General features: G+C 41.5%; 2 protein-coding genes across 2 annotated transcripts; both read right to left on the bottom strand.

Moving 5' to 3' along the window:
• Nucleotides 1–5,961: 5,961 nt before the first annotated feature.
• lrrc69 (leucine rich repeat containing 69) lies at nucleotides 5,962–9,524 on the bottom strand. The gene is given in 11 exon segments (XM_078176002.1): nucleotides 5,962–5,979; nucleotides 6,062–6,145; nucleotides 6,942–7,043; nucleotides 7,138–7,203; nucleotides 7,288–7,505; nucleotides 8,334–8,380; nucleotides 8,474–8,518; nucleotides 8,520–8,602; nucleotides 8,670–8,676; nucleotides 8,710–8,837; nucleotides 9,498–9,524. Coding segments are annotated over 11 exon segments (825 nt in total).
• A 135-nt stretch (nucleotides 9,525–9,659) lies between these two features.
• On the bottom strand, nucleotides 9,660–14,016 carry otud6b (OTU deubiquitinase 6B). The gene is made up of 8 exons (XM_033636385.2): nucleotides 13,767–14,016; nucleotides 12,652–12,800; nucleotides 12,369–12,473; nucleotides 12,011–12,211; nucleotides 10,883–11,003; nucleotides 10,737–10,798; nucleotides 10,539–10,645; nucleotides 9,660–10,298 (listed from the first exon to the last, which is right to left on the bottom strand). Exons 1-8 carry the CDS (start codon nucleotides 13,840–13,842, stop codon nucleotides 10,214–10,216), a joined length of 906 nt encoding a protein of 301 aa, XP_033492276.2. The 5' UTR covers nucleotides 13,843–14,016; the 3' UTR covers nucleotides 9,660–10,213.
• Between the last annotated feature and the right edge of the window lie 460 nt (nucleotides 14,017–14,476).

Genomic DNA, 14,476 nt, shown 5'->3' with positions numbered 1-14,476 from the left:
TACAGTGCTCTGATCTGATGCTTGGATTTCAATTAAGCTTTGAATTCCAATAACAGCTCATTGTTCTTGCTTTTATTAGCTGCTCTATCTCTTAGATTCATCAGGCATGTCTCAGTTTTCTGTGCATCAGTGCATCTCTCTCTCCTCATCTGCTGAAGAGCCAGCAGAGAATCACACTGCCCCCTAGTGCCCACAGTCGTAAGTAACACAACAGAATTGATTGTGCAGCCGTCAACCAGACAATACCCTGGTACTCTGCCAGTGGCTCGATACCAAGATCTGTCATGGGCAGCGATGCACGACAATAGATTCTACTGATTGGAGTGGTGCACACTCCTAGCTATGACACTGGCCTACCGCTCGCTATCGAATGGCTGTTTTTCTCTCTCTCCAGTCACAAGCTCCCTAATTCAGCAATCAATGCTACTCATTTTAATAGCACCTCTGCTGCTGCCCCGAGGAGAGAAGAGGAGAAATCAGGGTGGGCCGCTGTCAAATCATTTTTCTGAGGGGAAGACCGCAATCTTGGCTTTGACGGATCCCTGAAAATGACTAATCATGCTACAGTGTTGCAGTGGGGCAATCAAACTGGGCAGTGTTTGTTACTGGAACCAGTTGCACACACTTGTTTAAGTGTGGATTCATGTGGATTCTCAATCACAGATGCAAAACATAACATGTCGTAGTGAGTCTTAATGATGCAGGGAGGAGAGCGTAATCAAAGACACAGTCATAAGTACAGAGTAAAGGCTGCATATGACCTTCAGCAGCAAACACACACATTTTCATCATATCCATTACAAACAAACATACATACAGCATCCTATGTTCTGTTTTTAACATATCACTTGCCTTTGTAGCCACAAGATGCAATGTGAGCCCAAGCAGCCAGAGGCTCCTCTAAAGACATCTTAAGTAAGTGCTCCAAATGACAAGACAGACTAAATACCCTCTAACAAACGATACAAGACTGCAGAAAGCGCTTTAACAAAGGAGGTATGTAATGAACCCAAGGTGCCTTCTCCCCAATATATCATACTGAGTGAATTTGCCAACATCACTCTCTTTACCTCCAAGCATGGTAAATGAGAATTTATGCACCTGCTACTTTGTCATTCTTTACTTTTTTCACCCCCATGAGGTAGCCATGCCATGCGAGACAGATATTTCCACCAAAGGCAATATCCCCTCGCAGTAATTATATCAGAGCGAGAGAATAGCTCATTAACATATGCTAGGCATGTCAGGAATTTACAAGCGCCTTTTGTAGATGCCTCTCGTCAGTGTGCTGCTCCCATCCGTATGGTGTCTCCTTTGAGGATGCAGCCTCCTCATTTCCATAGACGTCAATCAAGCCGTGCGTGGTTTTTTAGAAATATTCCGTAAAAAAACACAGGGCTCTCTGAATGTGGCAATCATAAGGGACAGCTCAGTGATATGGAAAAAGTGTGTCTGCGCACATGTGGGGGTGCGACTATGTGTCTTGTGAAGCGACATGATGAAAACAAAGCGATGGGGCAGAATTATCTTGATGATGTGTCATCAATGCAGAGTGGGTGGAGTGATTTGTGTTTGCTTTTCTGCTGTGTGTTTAAGAGGTCTGTGTGTATGTGTGAATACATGCATAAAGCTTGACACCAGACATCAGACACCAGACCGACTAACAGACAAGTCCCGAGGCCACTGAGCTAGTGGCGCTGCTGCTGCTGCTGCTGCTGCTGCTCCACTGCTTCAGGACCCAACATCTGCTGCCTTCAAGACGGCGCACACTGTTGGCCTTTCACCCATTAGTACGGTGCCAGCAGAATAGACTGACCTATTTATCAGCCATGTTCATATACACCCAGTAAAAACAATCTGTGAGTATGTGAGGTCATTATGTAAATGTACTGAATATTTAGTGAAATTATTATCATTTATGTTAAAAATTTACCCCCAGAACGAAATGGTGCCTGTGTAGTCTTAGTCATGGGAATTAAGTCTTTAAAAAGTTTGAATGTAAATGTGTGAACATACAGCTCTCTTCCTGTGCCGGAGGCAGCCAAGCAAAGTCTGTAGTGATGTAACCAAGCAAAGTTTTCCTGTGAAGTCCTGTGTCGGACTTAGTTATGCATTCGCCGCCAAGAGGTAGATGAGAAGATCAATACCAGTATCATATCTGTTAGGGCTGCGTATTGGCAAGGGTTATGATTTAATATATTGTTATGTATGACAATACTGTAAGCAGGGTAATCCATATTGCATCCTGCCATATATGGGAGTTATACCATAGTATTAAAAAGGTTTACTCTTTGTTGTTTTTTTCAGGACAGTGGGATCTGTTTTCCTGTTTAACGCAGTCCTTGTAACATCCAACATGGCAGCACTAGTGCTGTGCAATCTGAGCGAAGGAATAAGTGCTAAATAAAAGTGCTTGCAGGATTCTTTAGGTAAACAAATTAAGAAATAAAAAATTGTAAACCGGTGTTTTTGATAATCTATAGTTTCACATTACTCAGTATTGTGACACTCAAATGCATTGATATGTTCTTAAACTTGAAATTAGCATCTTAGCTTAGCATAAAAACTTGAAACAGGAGGAAATGGATAGCCTGGCTCTGTGGGAGGTAACAAAATCCACCTCTTAGGCTCACTAATGAACAGTCTTGTTTCCTTAATCTGTACAAAAACGCAGAGATTAAGAAGACATTAAAGCACTAGTTTTCCTCCTATTTCCAGTCTTTGTGCTAAGCTAGGCTAACTGGCTGCTGACTCTTGCTTCATATTTATCATACACACATAAGTGATATCAATATTCTCATCCAACTCGCAAGAAAGTGAAGAATGGTAGAGCCAAATGTTGAGTTATTACTTTAGGTGTGTTCAGACGAGTGTTGCGTATTGCAAATATACATCATAGTGTAATCATAACTTATTGATTCTTTGTTGGAAATTAAACCAAAGCCCATACTATGTAGGGCAAATGCATAAGCTCAGATATTGCTGTGCTCCACCGGCCCTGACTGCTTCTCTTTGTCAGCCTGACCCTGAGGGTTTGTCCACTCCATGCCAACAAGGCCAAGACAGACTGGTGTGGTGTTTAGTTCCACCACACTGGCTGACTTGGCCCATGTGCTATTATACTCTAATTGACAGTAACCTATCTAAGCTGACTGGAGAAGGAATTCAGGCTTTGCTGAAAACACAAACACGTCCACTTAAACAGATGGCAGCCTCTGTGCTGTAAATGGACAGTATGGCTTTCAAATGAACTTTTTAAAAATGACTAAGGCGAGTGGAAATGCACAAAAGAAATAATTTTGACAGAATATGGATTCATGGTCTGTGAGTGGAAAAAGTGACCCAACAGGTGCATAACAGGAGTTTGACAGAAAGCATACAAAGTGAGACAGAGACAGAGAGAAAAGTCATTTTGTGTTTGAATGAGTCCAAGCTTTTGCCCCAGCAAATGTCACTGAAATGACTGAAGACCCAATGTCCATTTCCATCACCGGCCGCTCGCTCTATCTCTCTCTCTCTCTCTCTGTCTCATTCATTGTCATTGCCTTTTCCCTTTAAGTGCACTTTCGCCCACACCACTTGGAAATTGATTGAAACAAAATGTCACAATTATGCCCTGTAGCTCGCCGCTTCAATTATTCATCAATTAGGGGCTAGGCTCCTTTTTTTCTCTCCTCTGAGCTGATTTTTCATTCAGTTTGCTCGAGATGTATGGCTCCCCTGCTGTTAACCAGTCCAAAGTCATTAGTTTCTGGGTTTGCAATTAAACCTGATGCCTTATGCATGAGGCTCCGACTCAGTAGACACACGCAGCAGTGGCCGCAGCAGCCAGCGAACGAGCTAGCAAGCTCTGGAGGCGTGGATGGGAAATTAATTTGCTAGAAATGAAGTTCTCTCTCTCTCTCTCTCTCTCTCTCTCTCTCTCTCTCTCTCCCCCTCTTGCTCTATCTCTTTTTTGTCTGGCAGGTTGGAACAGATGCCACTGGCTGGAGATGGAGGTAGAGATGGGGCAACTATGGAGTCTCAGTAAAGAGACAGGATCTTACTCCATTTAAATAAACTCAATATGACTAGAAGATACTACACTTAAATGCAGTTCAGCAATGTGTGACATAACTGGGTGTGTACAGTCAGTTGCCAATTTATTAGGTACACCTAGCTACAACTTATGCAGCCTAATACAACAGTCCTGCAATAACTCCTGTCTTTATGCAGTTTATAGTGTTTGTTTTTTGTTCAAACTGTGTTAGTGAGGTGCTGATTGAGACTAATGCTGGAGGAAGTAGTTTGTGGTGCTGTTAAACTGCATTTTACAGGGAGGAGTTTATATTATTTTGTCCGCCTCTTTGATATAAATGAGGTGGACAAAATACTGTCATTAAAATGCATTACATAATACAGCATTTAAAATTTAATTTTACTGTAATGTTTGAGCCTCCATGTCGGCTTCATGTCAAACAAACATGGTGAATATATATAACATATTAATCATTGTGGGGAAAAAACAACAGTACATAATCCAGGTATTCACATATATTGCACATATTTGTACATATTTCTTGAACAACATATTACTTATTTCTTGTATCTATGTTTATATTGTGTTATATAATGTAGCATAATGCACTTTTTTTTCTTGCATACCTTTTTATTTCTATTTTCTTAGCATTTCTCTCTGCCTATATAAAGTATAAGCACAACTGTAATGCGTTTAATTTCCCCCTTGGGATCAACTAAGTATTTCTGATTTCTGATAAAGGTTTTTTTTTTAGTACAAACATACACAGTAGTAAGCAAAGCCACCACACATAGGTCTAATATTCAGCTGTAACAATGTTTATTCATGGTGCCAACCAAAGCTCTCATACAGTTTTCAGTGATAGAATGCATACATTCAGTTGAAGCTGGTATTAGGTATTAAAGCAAAGTTCCAACTAGACAGACAATTTTCAATGTTCATTGGATGCCACCTAGTGGCCACAGACTAAAATTGCATCTGTAAAATGTTTGAAGGACAAAAACTTTGTGTACTGGAACTCATAGCACCATATTAACACTTCAGCACATCTAATTACTGTCAGAAATGCACTGTCTTGGTGAGGTATATTGTGTCCACTGTTTTAGTTTAAAAAGCAAAAGCAAAGTAGGAATGTCCTGTACAGGCACTTGTAAAGAATGTGCACTAGAATAGTCTGCAAACTGTAGTGTAAAAGTTTGAGCCAACAAATCAAGCAGCAAGGTTAAGATATATAAATTGATTAAGAAACTTATATGATCATTAATCTGCATTTAAATATGGTAAAACATTGCTGTATGTGTAAAAGTACTCATAGCACCAGACTATGTAATCATGTTGTATGCACCTACTGAAAGAACACACTGTGTCTTATTTAACGATGAAACACATACTCAAATGCTGTAATACATACACACATTCACAGATTGCACTCTAAAAGGTTCACCTTGCATAAGACTGAGAGCACTGAGGACTGTATAGAAAGTCCCCAAAATACACATGTTTTTTAAAAAATAGAGTGAAAGCGAGACCAGACCTGAGGGAAGAAAACTTGGGAAATTCCAGGCTGCATTACACCATTAAAAATGGGCCCAATCAGAATTGGACACAAAGAAAGGTTTTCCACCAATAGAATTGGTCTTAAGAGGGAAAGATTAACGAAAAGAGGTGGAGACTCATTTGAATCTCCACCAGCATATAAGCCAGGGTTCTGAGAGCAGGTCTTCAGTCACACTCCGGAGTCTGACTCGCTAAGTTGTATGTGTTAAAGCCTGTTGACACATTAAACTTGATTGCATCGGACTTTGCCTGTTTCCAGTGTTTCTTTAAGTACTTGCCAGCTGAGCCTAAGGTACCAAATCGACATCTGAGAACGACTGACAGGAGTCAAGAGGTTCAAGGTCGGGAGCCTACAGGCCCACTTCCAGGCACCGATTTTTGACACTTCAAAACTCGTCTTCCTCCTGCAACATACATAAACATGACAACGCACATGTAATTACATGAGCTGCTAAATCCTATATCCAACAGCTGCAATGAGCCAACTGGGTAGTCAGGTATGGGAAACATCTTGTGGACCAGAGAGGAATTGTTCCTGTCTTTCCACGAGACAAATCTGGCAGCCAGTTCCTGAGAAAACGAGATGAAACAAGAATAATGACTTCCAAAATAGGCCCGGGCAACATAGTGATATTATATTGATACTGTGATATGAGACTAGATATCGTCTTAGATTTTGGATATTGTAATATCTGAAGTCTTTTCCTGGTTTTAAAGGCTGTGTTTCTGAGCTTACCAGACTGTTCTAGCTTTTCTATTATTTGCCTTTACTCACCTAGTTATTATATCCTCATTACTTATAATTATTTATCAAAAATCTCATTGTGTGAATATTCTGTGAAATCACCAATAGTCAACCTGATAATATTGTTGCAATATTGGAAAATATCCTGACATTTGATTTTCTCCATATTACCCAGCCCTAGTTGGGACGTGCCGATACCCCAGACCCATCCATGGTGGGGCCTCTACGGATTGGACATAGCTCTGACATGTCAAGGTATGGACACAGGAAGTCTGGGGATGCCCCATGGTGTCTGGCACCAGGGTCTTCATGGCAGATCCTTCGAGTCCTGTGGGTTGCGAGATGACATACCAGTATGTCCCCAGAATGCTCGATCAGATTGGTATCTGGGGAACATCGAGGCCAGGTCAAGGCCTTAAGGTCTTTGTCAACTTCCTTGGGCCATTCCTGAGCAGTTTTTGTTTGTGTGGCGGGGTTTGCTTGGTCCACAGTGATGTAGATGATCAATGTTATTTACTTCACTTGCCAGTGGTATTAATGTTTTGGCTGATCAGTGTATCTTACACAATGGGTGATAAATATTTTAAGTGTTCTGTCTGTTGTACTTAAGTAAAACTTTACCCTCAGCGGTAGCACCTTCTCACGGTGCATTGACCTTGGCAGCTTACAGCGCTCAACCCTGATGCTGTCACAGTAAAGCTCCTTCAGGGGCAGCAGGTGAATCTGCACACAGAGTTATACAGTGAAGTTGTGATTCCATATTTTGTAGATGTCATTGTGGCACAGCAGTTTGCTGCAAACTAATAACACTGTATACTGTACCTCAGAACATCTTGTTCCCAGCCACATTTAGAACTTGGAGTTTTGTCAGTGCCCTGATTCCCTCGGTGAAATGTGACATAAGCGTTTGGTTATAGCTGACACATTGTACTGCAAAAAAGTAAAAACCATTTCAGTGAATACCCACCTCTGGTAGGCTGGTCAGCTTGTTATTGGCTACATGCAGCTTGGTTGGTTCTTTGCACTGGTACAGCTGCTGAGGCACCCAGGACAAATTATCGTCATTCAAGTTTAGCTCAGACAACTGGTGGCCCAACTCATCAGGGATCTCCTTCAGCTCACTGTCCAGCACACTGAGATGTTGAAGCCTCCTCAAACTAATGAAAAGACAGGTTTGCATTTGTGTTTTAACACAAAAATACATTGTTCTTAAAGGGACGGTTCACCCTAAAATCAAAAACATTTTCCCTCTTACCTGTAGCGCTGTATATCCTTCTATATTATTTTGGTATGAGTGGCTGAGTGTTGGAGATATTCACCTTAGAGATGTCCGTCTTCTCTCGAATGTAATGAAACCAAATGGCAAAAAATACATTTGAAAAACCGAATCACTACACAGAGGGAAACATGCATCTCCTCATGGACAATCAGGCTCGTGCTTGTGACAGCTCCAGATGTAGTAAACATTAACGCCCTCATCCCCGGCTAAGCTGTAACGTTAGCTTGCTTGATGGTGCTAGGTGAGCTAGCAGTAGCACACTTCCTTTTGAGCAGTGATACAGTTTGTGGGTGAAGTTCGGTAGAAAGAAAATAGTTCCTACATGAAACTTCTCACATCAAGGTCTGTGGATTATCTTGATTAACCAGGTCATGATTTCTGGAAAGACACATTGCTGTTGAGTTTTTCAAATGTATTTTTTGGCGCTTTGAGCACCACAAGCTGAGTGCCATCTAGTTCCATTATATTTGAGAGAAGGCAGACATCTCTAAGGCCGATATTTCCAACACTCAGCAACTTACACCAAAACAATCTAGACTGATAAACTGCACTACAGGTAAGAGGAAAAATTTGTATTTTTGATTTTGGGGTCAACTGTTCCTTTAACCCCTTTGTAACCTTCATCAGTCAACAATATAGTTAATTCTACCTAACATGTACAAATACTAAATTAAAACATTTAAAACCTGTTCTTGCAGAGATGAAGATTTTGGGGACTGTGCTTATAAATGTATGTGGAAGTCCTCGAATCTGGTTGTGGTTCAGATTGAACACAACAAGGCTTCACAAGAAACCTGTGAAAATTTAAATATGACAGTAATTTTTAGCTTCGTTGTTTTTTAACAAAGCCTCCAACGTGCTAATCATGAAGAACAGTGAGAACCTTCCTGTAGCAGGTGGCGCAACTGTAATTTGGTTGCAGACAAAGTTTCTTCAAGGACGTCAGATAGCACAACACACCAGGGACCTTCTTCAAGGCATTTCCCAAATTCAGCACAGCCAGCTTGCAAGTATTGCGAAACTAAAAGTATTTAATCACAAAGAGTTGTCTTGGGACTTTTCCAACAAACAGATGAGCTGGGTGCAGACCATAGACTGTATAAAGACCACAGACTCAACGGCTCTGTGGGCACAGCGGTGATGCAGTTGTTGTTCAACAGGAGAACTGAGAGGTTTGTTAGACTGAAAACATCTTTGAGTTTCTTTTAAGACAGATTCAACTTTAAAGAGGCTAGCAGCTAGGCTAGCGAGAAGTTAGCATAAAAAGGTACCACCCCTGACATAGCCATTTCTGTAAAACCAAAGTAAGGTGCTCAGGTTCAAGTGCCCATGGCAGTAGCGACCTCTAGTGATGACAGCTGAGCATAGCAGGGTGTTTCCACGTACTTCAGTTGTCACTGTGCTGCATTTTCCAGTGACGGGGGAACTACTTAGATCCTTTACGTAATTTAAAAGTAGAAATACCTCAATATAAGACTCCATTAAAAATACAAGCACTTAAGTATCATCAACAAAACACACTTTAAGTATTAAAAGTGTGTAGAATGGCTCCTTACATTGTAATGTTGTCATATTGATGCATTAAGGTGCAAGAAGCATTTTGATGTTGCTGGTCGAGGCAAAGCTAGTTTAAATATTTTACATACCTTAGAATTATTATTGGAGTTTTATTTTAGATCTGTTTTATTTATTTGAATTGTATTTTCATTTGCTGGGTCTTTTATGTATTTATTTATTTTTACAACCTAATAAAAATTAAAATTGAAGACAGATACTACTTCTACTACTACTACTACCACTAATAATAATAATAATAATAATAGTAGTAATAAAAATAGTAATATGTAAACAAGCGAATGAATAATAAATCTGTATTTGTTTTTTTGTTTGTTTTTTACCAGGACAAGTGAAGCAGAGGGAGCCATGATACCTAATTTTGCTTGCATGAAAACATAAAAACCTCATCATGGACTTCTACTAGATGCCAGTAAGTCCTACACACTGGACCTTCAATACCATTTTCTTCATCGGGAACATTGAAAATAAATCAGTGACACACCTTTTTAGTATTGTATGTATTTATGTAACATTGATATGATTTACAAGGTTCACAATTCAGTTCATTCCAAGACCACTGCAAAAGTTCATTAACCCCTCAGTGACTCTGCTGACATTTGGAGTGACATGAATGATCAGCTTACATCCACTCCTGTCCATTGTGGATTAAGTACTTGGTACACGATTGCTTCCCCTAATGGGCTGAAATGAACGCTGGGGGTCATTGGGATAGAGCAAGGGTGACCAGTGTAAAATCATTAACACGTTAAGTTTCCCTTCTATGCTACATTTCATCAGCACAATGATACTGTTTTCAGAAGGAGATTTCACTCTCCCCACTGCTATCTTTTGACTTCTAATCAGAGAAGTGCCGCCATGTGTTTGACCCATTCTGAAAACAGCAACATTCTCCGTTAACCTCAGTTTAACAATGTCTTCAATGACGTGGGGATCTCACTCCAAATACGCTGGTATTTAGGGGCCCTTGATGTGAGAGGTTTGAACACTCTCTGTGTTACAAACACTGGTTTATGTCACACTGAGACGGAGCTGCCTCTCAGCTGTCTTCTGCATTGGCTGGGTCCTTTAGCCGCTCCACAGAGTTGTAGTGCTCTCCCAGTCCGTAGGCATGACGCATATAGCTGCAGACAAGGAGAGAATGTACTCTGTGAATCATGACGTCTTAGGTAGACTTTCAGAATTCTGAAAAGCTTTATCAGAATTTGTTGTTTCCATGCAGTTAAGTGAGGGTACAAAACCTTCATGTTATGTTCATGAACAACGACTAGCTTCATATATTAGTATAAATTTCACTACTAACTGTATATATTTTAACAGTTTTGCTAATGTAACCTGATAAACATAACATATACACAACGTACACAAGGGTGATGGGTTTGCTATCAAACTCCTCCCCAATTTTTATAGTTGGGGAGTCAGCCTGGATCACTTCCACTGGCAAGCGAAGAACTTGGGTCAAAGCTCGTAACTGTTGGGGGTAAACGACATGAAAGGAAAATTATTTAAAAGTACAAAGAGCAACAGCACAGTGCATCTGTGATATAACTTTATCAGCTCACCTCCAGTTGTCCACCCCAAGCTGCTGTGTGCTCCACGTCACTGCAGTATTTCTCAAACTCATCTGTAAACCATTACAAACACTTGCATGAATACTGTGCATACACATAGTTAGTTTGACAAAGATCAACAAAGATCAAGGTGTTACCTGTTGTGTACATGTCACCGGTGTTGGGGTTGGTGAGGAAAGGCAGGAAGTCATCAGCATGGCTTCGCATGTGCTCCGCAGTGCGGGACCGCAGTTCTTTCACACTCATGATTACCCCCGGCTGGAATAAAACAGAATGGAGAATGTACTCTGTCTTTAAACGTCAATAATAACACATGCACAATTTTTTCCCCCCAAAGTTTGTCAGAGCAGCATTGTGTCATTTACATTTGTAGGGACTCTAGACAGTGCAGACTTTACATTTGCTTATCACCCCTATAACAACATGTACCTGGGCTCAGTGCTGGCACCTATGCTGTTCAACATCTATATGTATGACCTACCTGCAATGCAATCAAGGAAGTACGGCTACGCAGATTACCGGGCCCTTCTACTCAGCAAGCAATCCTAAGAAGCAGTAGAAGAGGGCCTCTCTGAAGACAGGAACATCCTGTCTTCATACCTGAGGAACTGGCACCTAAAGCTCAGTATTGACAAGACCATAACATCAGTGTTCCACCTCAGCAACAAAGAAGTGACTCACGAACTAAACATCGTGATTGACAGTGTCAGGCTACAGTCCCAGCCCACCACATGGGGAGCCACAACGAGGACACTGCGTATTTCCGCCGAGGCCTTGGTGTTATGAACCGCCGAGTTCTATGTTCCAGTCTGGTGCTGTAGCCCCCATGTCAAGAAGCTAGACGCCGCACTCAACGCCGCCCTACAGACTACCTGCGGATGCCTACAAGCCAACAAACCAACTGCCTGTCCTCGCTGGTATCATTCCAGTAGAGGTCAGATGGGAAGCAGCCACGCTGACCCTCGCTGGAAAGGCACGGGCAAGTGAATCCCACTTCCTCCACAAGACCGCTACGGAGACACCACAGCGCTTGTGTCTCAAGTCCTGCAACCCCCTTTGCCACACACACCCAAGAGCTGCTCTGTATGACACCATCTGATACCTCCAAGGCTGCCTGGGTAAAGGCAAAATGGAGGGACCAGTGGAAGTCAGCAGAACCATCAAGGCTCCACCACCACATTGAAGACCCCACAGATGTTCCTGGGCAGCACCTACCCCACAAGAAATGGGCAACATACACGCACACCAGACAGAAAAAGATGTACCTGTGATAGCTGTGCCAGCTGATCTTCAATGGCGCGGTACATGCAGTGGCCATCAGAGGAGATCTCCTTGATCTGAAGCTGTTGCTGGGCGAGTTTCTGAGCCAGCTTCAAACCCTCCTGGTGCCTCACACCCTGCAGGTTCTGAACCTCGGCCTCTGCTATCCTGCTCTCCCTCTCCTTCTCTTGGGCAGCCTTCTTGTCCTGGAGAGGAGCATTTAAATAAAATGCATTTAATTACTACTTGAAGTGTGCTTCTTCCATTGTACTCTGGCTGTCTCAATAGATGACAGTCAAATGCTGTGGGCGATAACAAACAGCAGGTTAAACTGTCCTATTTGAGGTGGAACCTGTATCTCACCCTCCTCTTCTGGGCCTTAGTGACACGTGGCTGTTTGACCTCTCCTTCTTCTTCTTCTGCACCCTCCACCTTCATGGTCTCCACTCCATTCAACACCTCCTCCACCTTGTAAGATTGAGCGAGGAGACCTTTGGTTATGACAATTATCTAATAAACACACTGTAATAATGAAGCATGAATAATGAGATACAAATGTGAAAAAAAACTGTACAGGGATTGCGTTGAAAAGGGTACATCTTTCTGAGAAAATCCAAGTCAATCATCTGAACTCAGATATATTTACCTTTGTGCTGGCGTTAGATTTAAGTTGCCTCAATTCCTCCTTGTGTTTCTGGCTGAGGTCAGCCTCGATTTTGGCAATCTCCTCTGTCAGCTGTTTCCTCCTTTTCTTGTCATTTTTAGGGATTGCATTTTTCATGCTCTGGATTTTGGCTGAAAATGAAGCACAGGAACAGACTATCTGACCAAACAATGTTTCAATAAAGCCTGCACACACGAAATACAGGATACAGCTCTGACACGGTGCTGCATGTTGGTTGGATGAGTAAAAAAAAAAAAAGGATGATAACTGTTATAATAAACATATTCCTTTAAACTATATGTGGCAGGAAACTGCTGCTGTAAAGCATTCTGTACTTCTCTTTATACTGCCCACTTGTGGTGTTGATACAAGAAAAGCAGCATGCAAAGACAAACTGTGGCTTACAATGATTGTATGAGGTTGCTGCTTAAGGCTCCAAGAAGCTGCAGTGCAAGTCATATGTTTGCTAGTGTTGGGGTCCCTACCTGTGCTGCAGTGATACGGAATCTGATGTATAGATTCATATGTAGAATGTCGAACTCATTAAATTGTATTATTTCATGCCTAATTGACCCGGCACTCAGCTCAGTCAGGTTCACGTCTAAGATGTGGAGTCACTGGCGATCTTGCCTGTACACTTGTGTGTGACTCTTATATTTTATTTTCTGTACATCACTGTTTTATTGTGTATTGTTGTTATCTTTTTTTTAAAGTGTGTATGTTGTTTGTCTTGCTCTGTGCTATGGACCTCTCCTTGAGATGTGTCTTTAATAAAGTATGAACTGAACTGAACTGTACCTCTCTCTAGGAGTTAAAAATAGTTTAGCTTACATTGCATAGCATAAAGAGTGTATGAATAAACCTTCAGACCTATTTTTCTTCTAACCACCACCTATATTTTGCCTTTGACAGTTGATGAAAAGCATATTTTAATGTTTGGATTACAAGTTTGCTCTGCATTATTTCTAGGAAGTGACATTTTCCACTACTTGGCTGCAATATTGTGCTAAATTCCAAGAAATAAAACAACACAAGCAGACAGCAAACGTTACATATGAGCTACAAACAACGAGTGAAAGCAGTAGAGGTTCAGCTACCTTGCAAGTCTTTCTTTTCCTTGCGGTGCTGCTTTGCCAGCTGCTCCTCTGGTGTCTCCACTATCTCCTCCTCCATGACTGGATGCTGTTCACTTTGTTCAGAAGGACTCTTTGCGATCTATATGACACTGCTAAACACCGTGTAATACTGTCCCTGTCATAAAACAGGCCTCATCGCTGATTTGGGATAAAAATATACACTACAATAAATAAAATGTGCTGATATGGCCTTAACCGGAAGAGACGAGGCGCAGGTGGAGCTTCTTCTTCTTCGCTTAAGTAAATTCCGATGCTGATCCTGCTATACCGCCACCTCTTGGCTTGTTACTACACTGCATTTCTCCTATCAGAGCAGACAGCTGTAATATACAGCAGATGCTCATTCAAATCATCCTTTCCATTTGCATAAATGCTTATCGAGCCCGTGTGATAAATTTCAAGCAGCAGTGAGAGAGCACATTTTGTTCTCCATACAACGGAGCGGTTTTTGCTCATGTAATCTCAATTTTTGAAATTATGTGAGCAGCTGTTACAAAATATTTGTTTCACTTCCCCTTTTCTCTGTGTCCTATAGTTGCTCAAACATCACATCACTCTCCCCTCCGATGGACTTTTAATAACTGGTTCCCAACCTGTGCTGTGATCACAACACTGGGTCAAATGGTTAAAATACACCGATCAGCTTAAACATTAAACCCACTGACAGGTGA

Source organism: Epinephelus lanceolatus, chromosome 16, assembly GCF_041903045.1.
Source record: "Epinephelus lanceolatus isolate andai-2023 chromosome 16, ASM4190304v1, whole genome shotgun sequence".
In the NCBI taxonomy this organism is placed as follows: domain Eukaryota; kingdom Metazoa; phylum Chordata; class Actinopteri; order Perciformes; family Serranidae; genus Epinephelus; species Epinephelus lanceolatus.
Note: the sequence above shows the minus strand (reverse complement) of the source record. Positions and strands in the feature narration are given on the sequence as shown.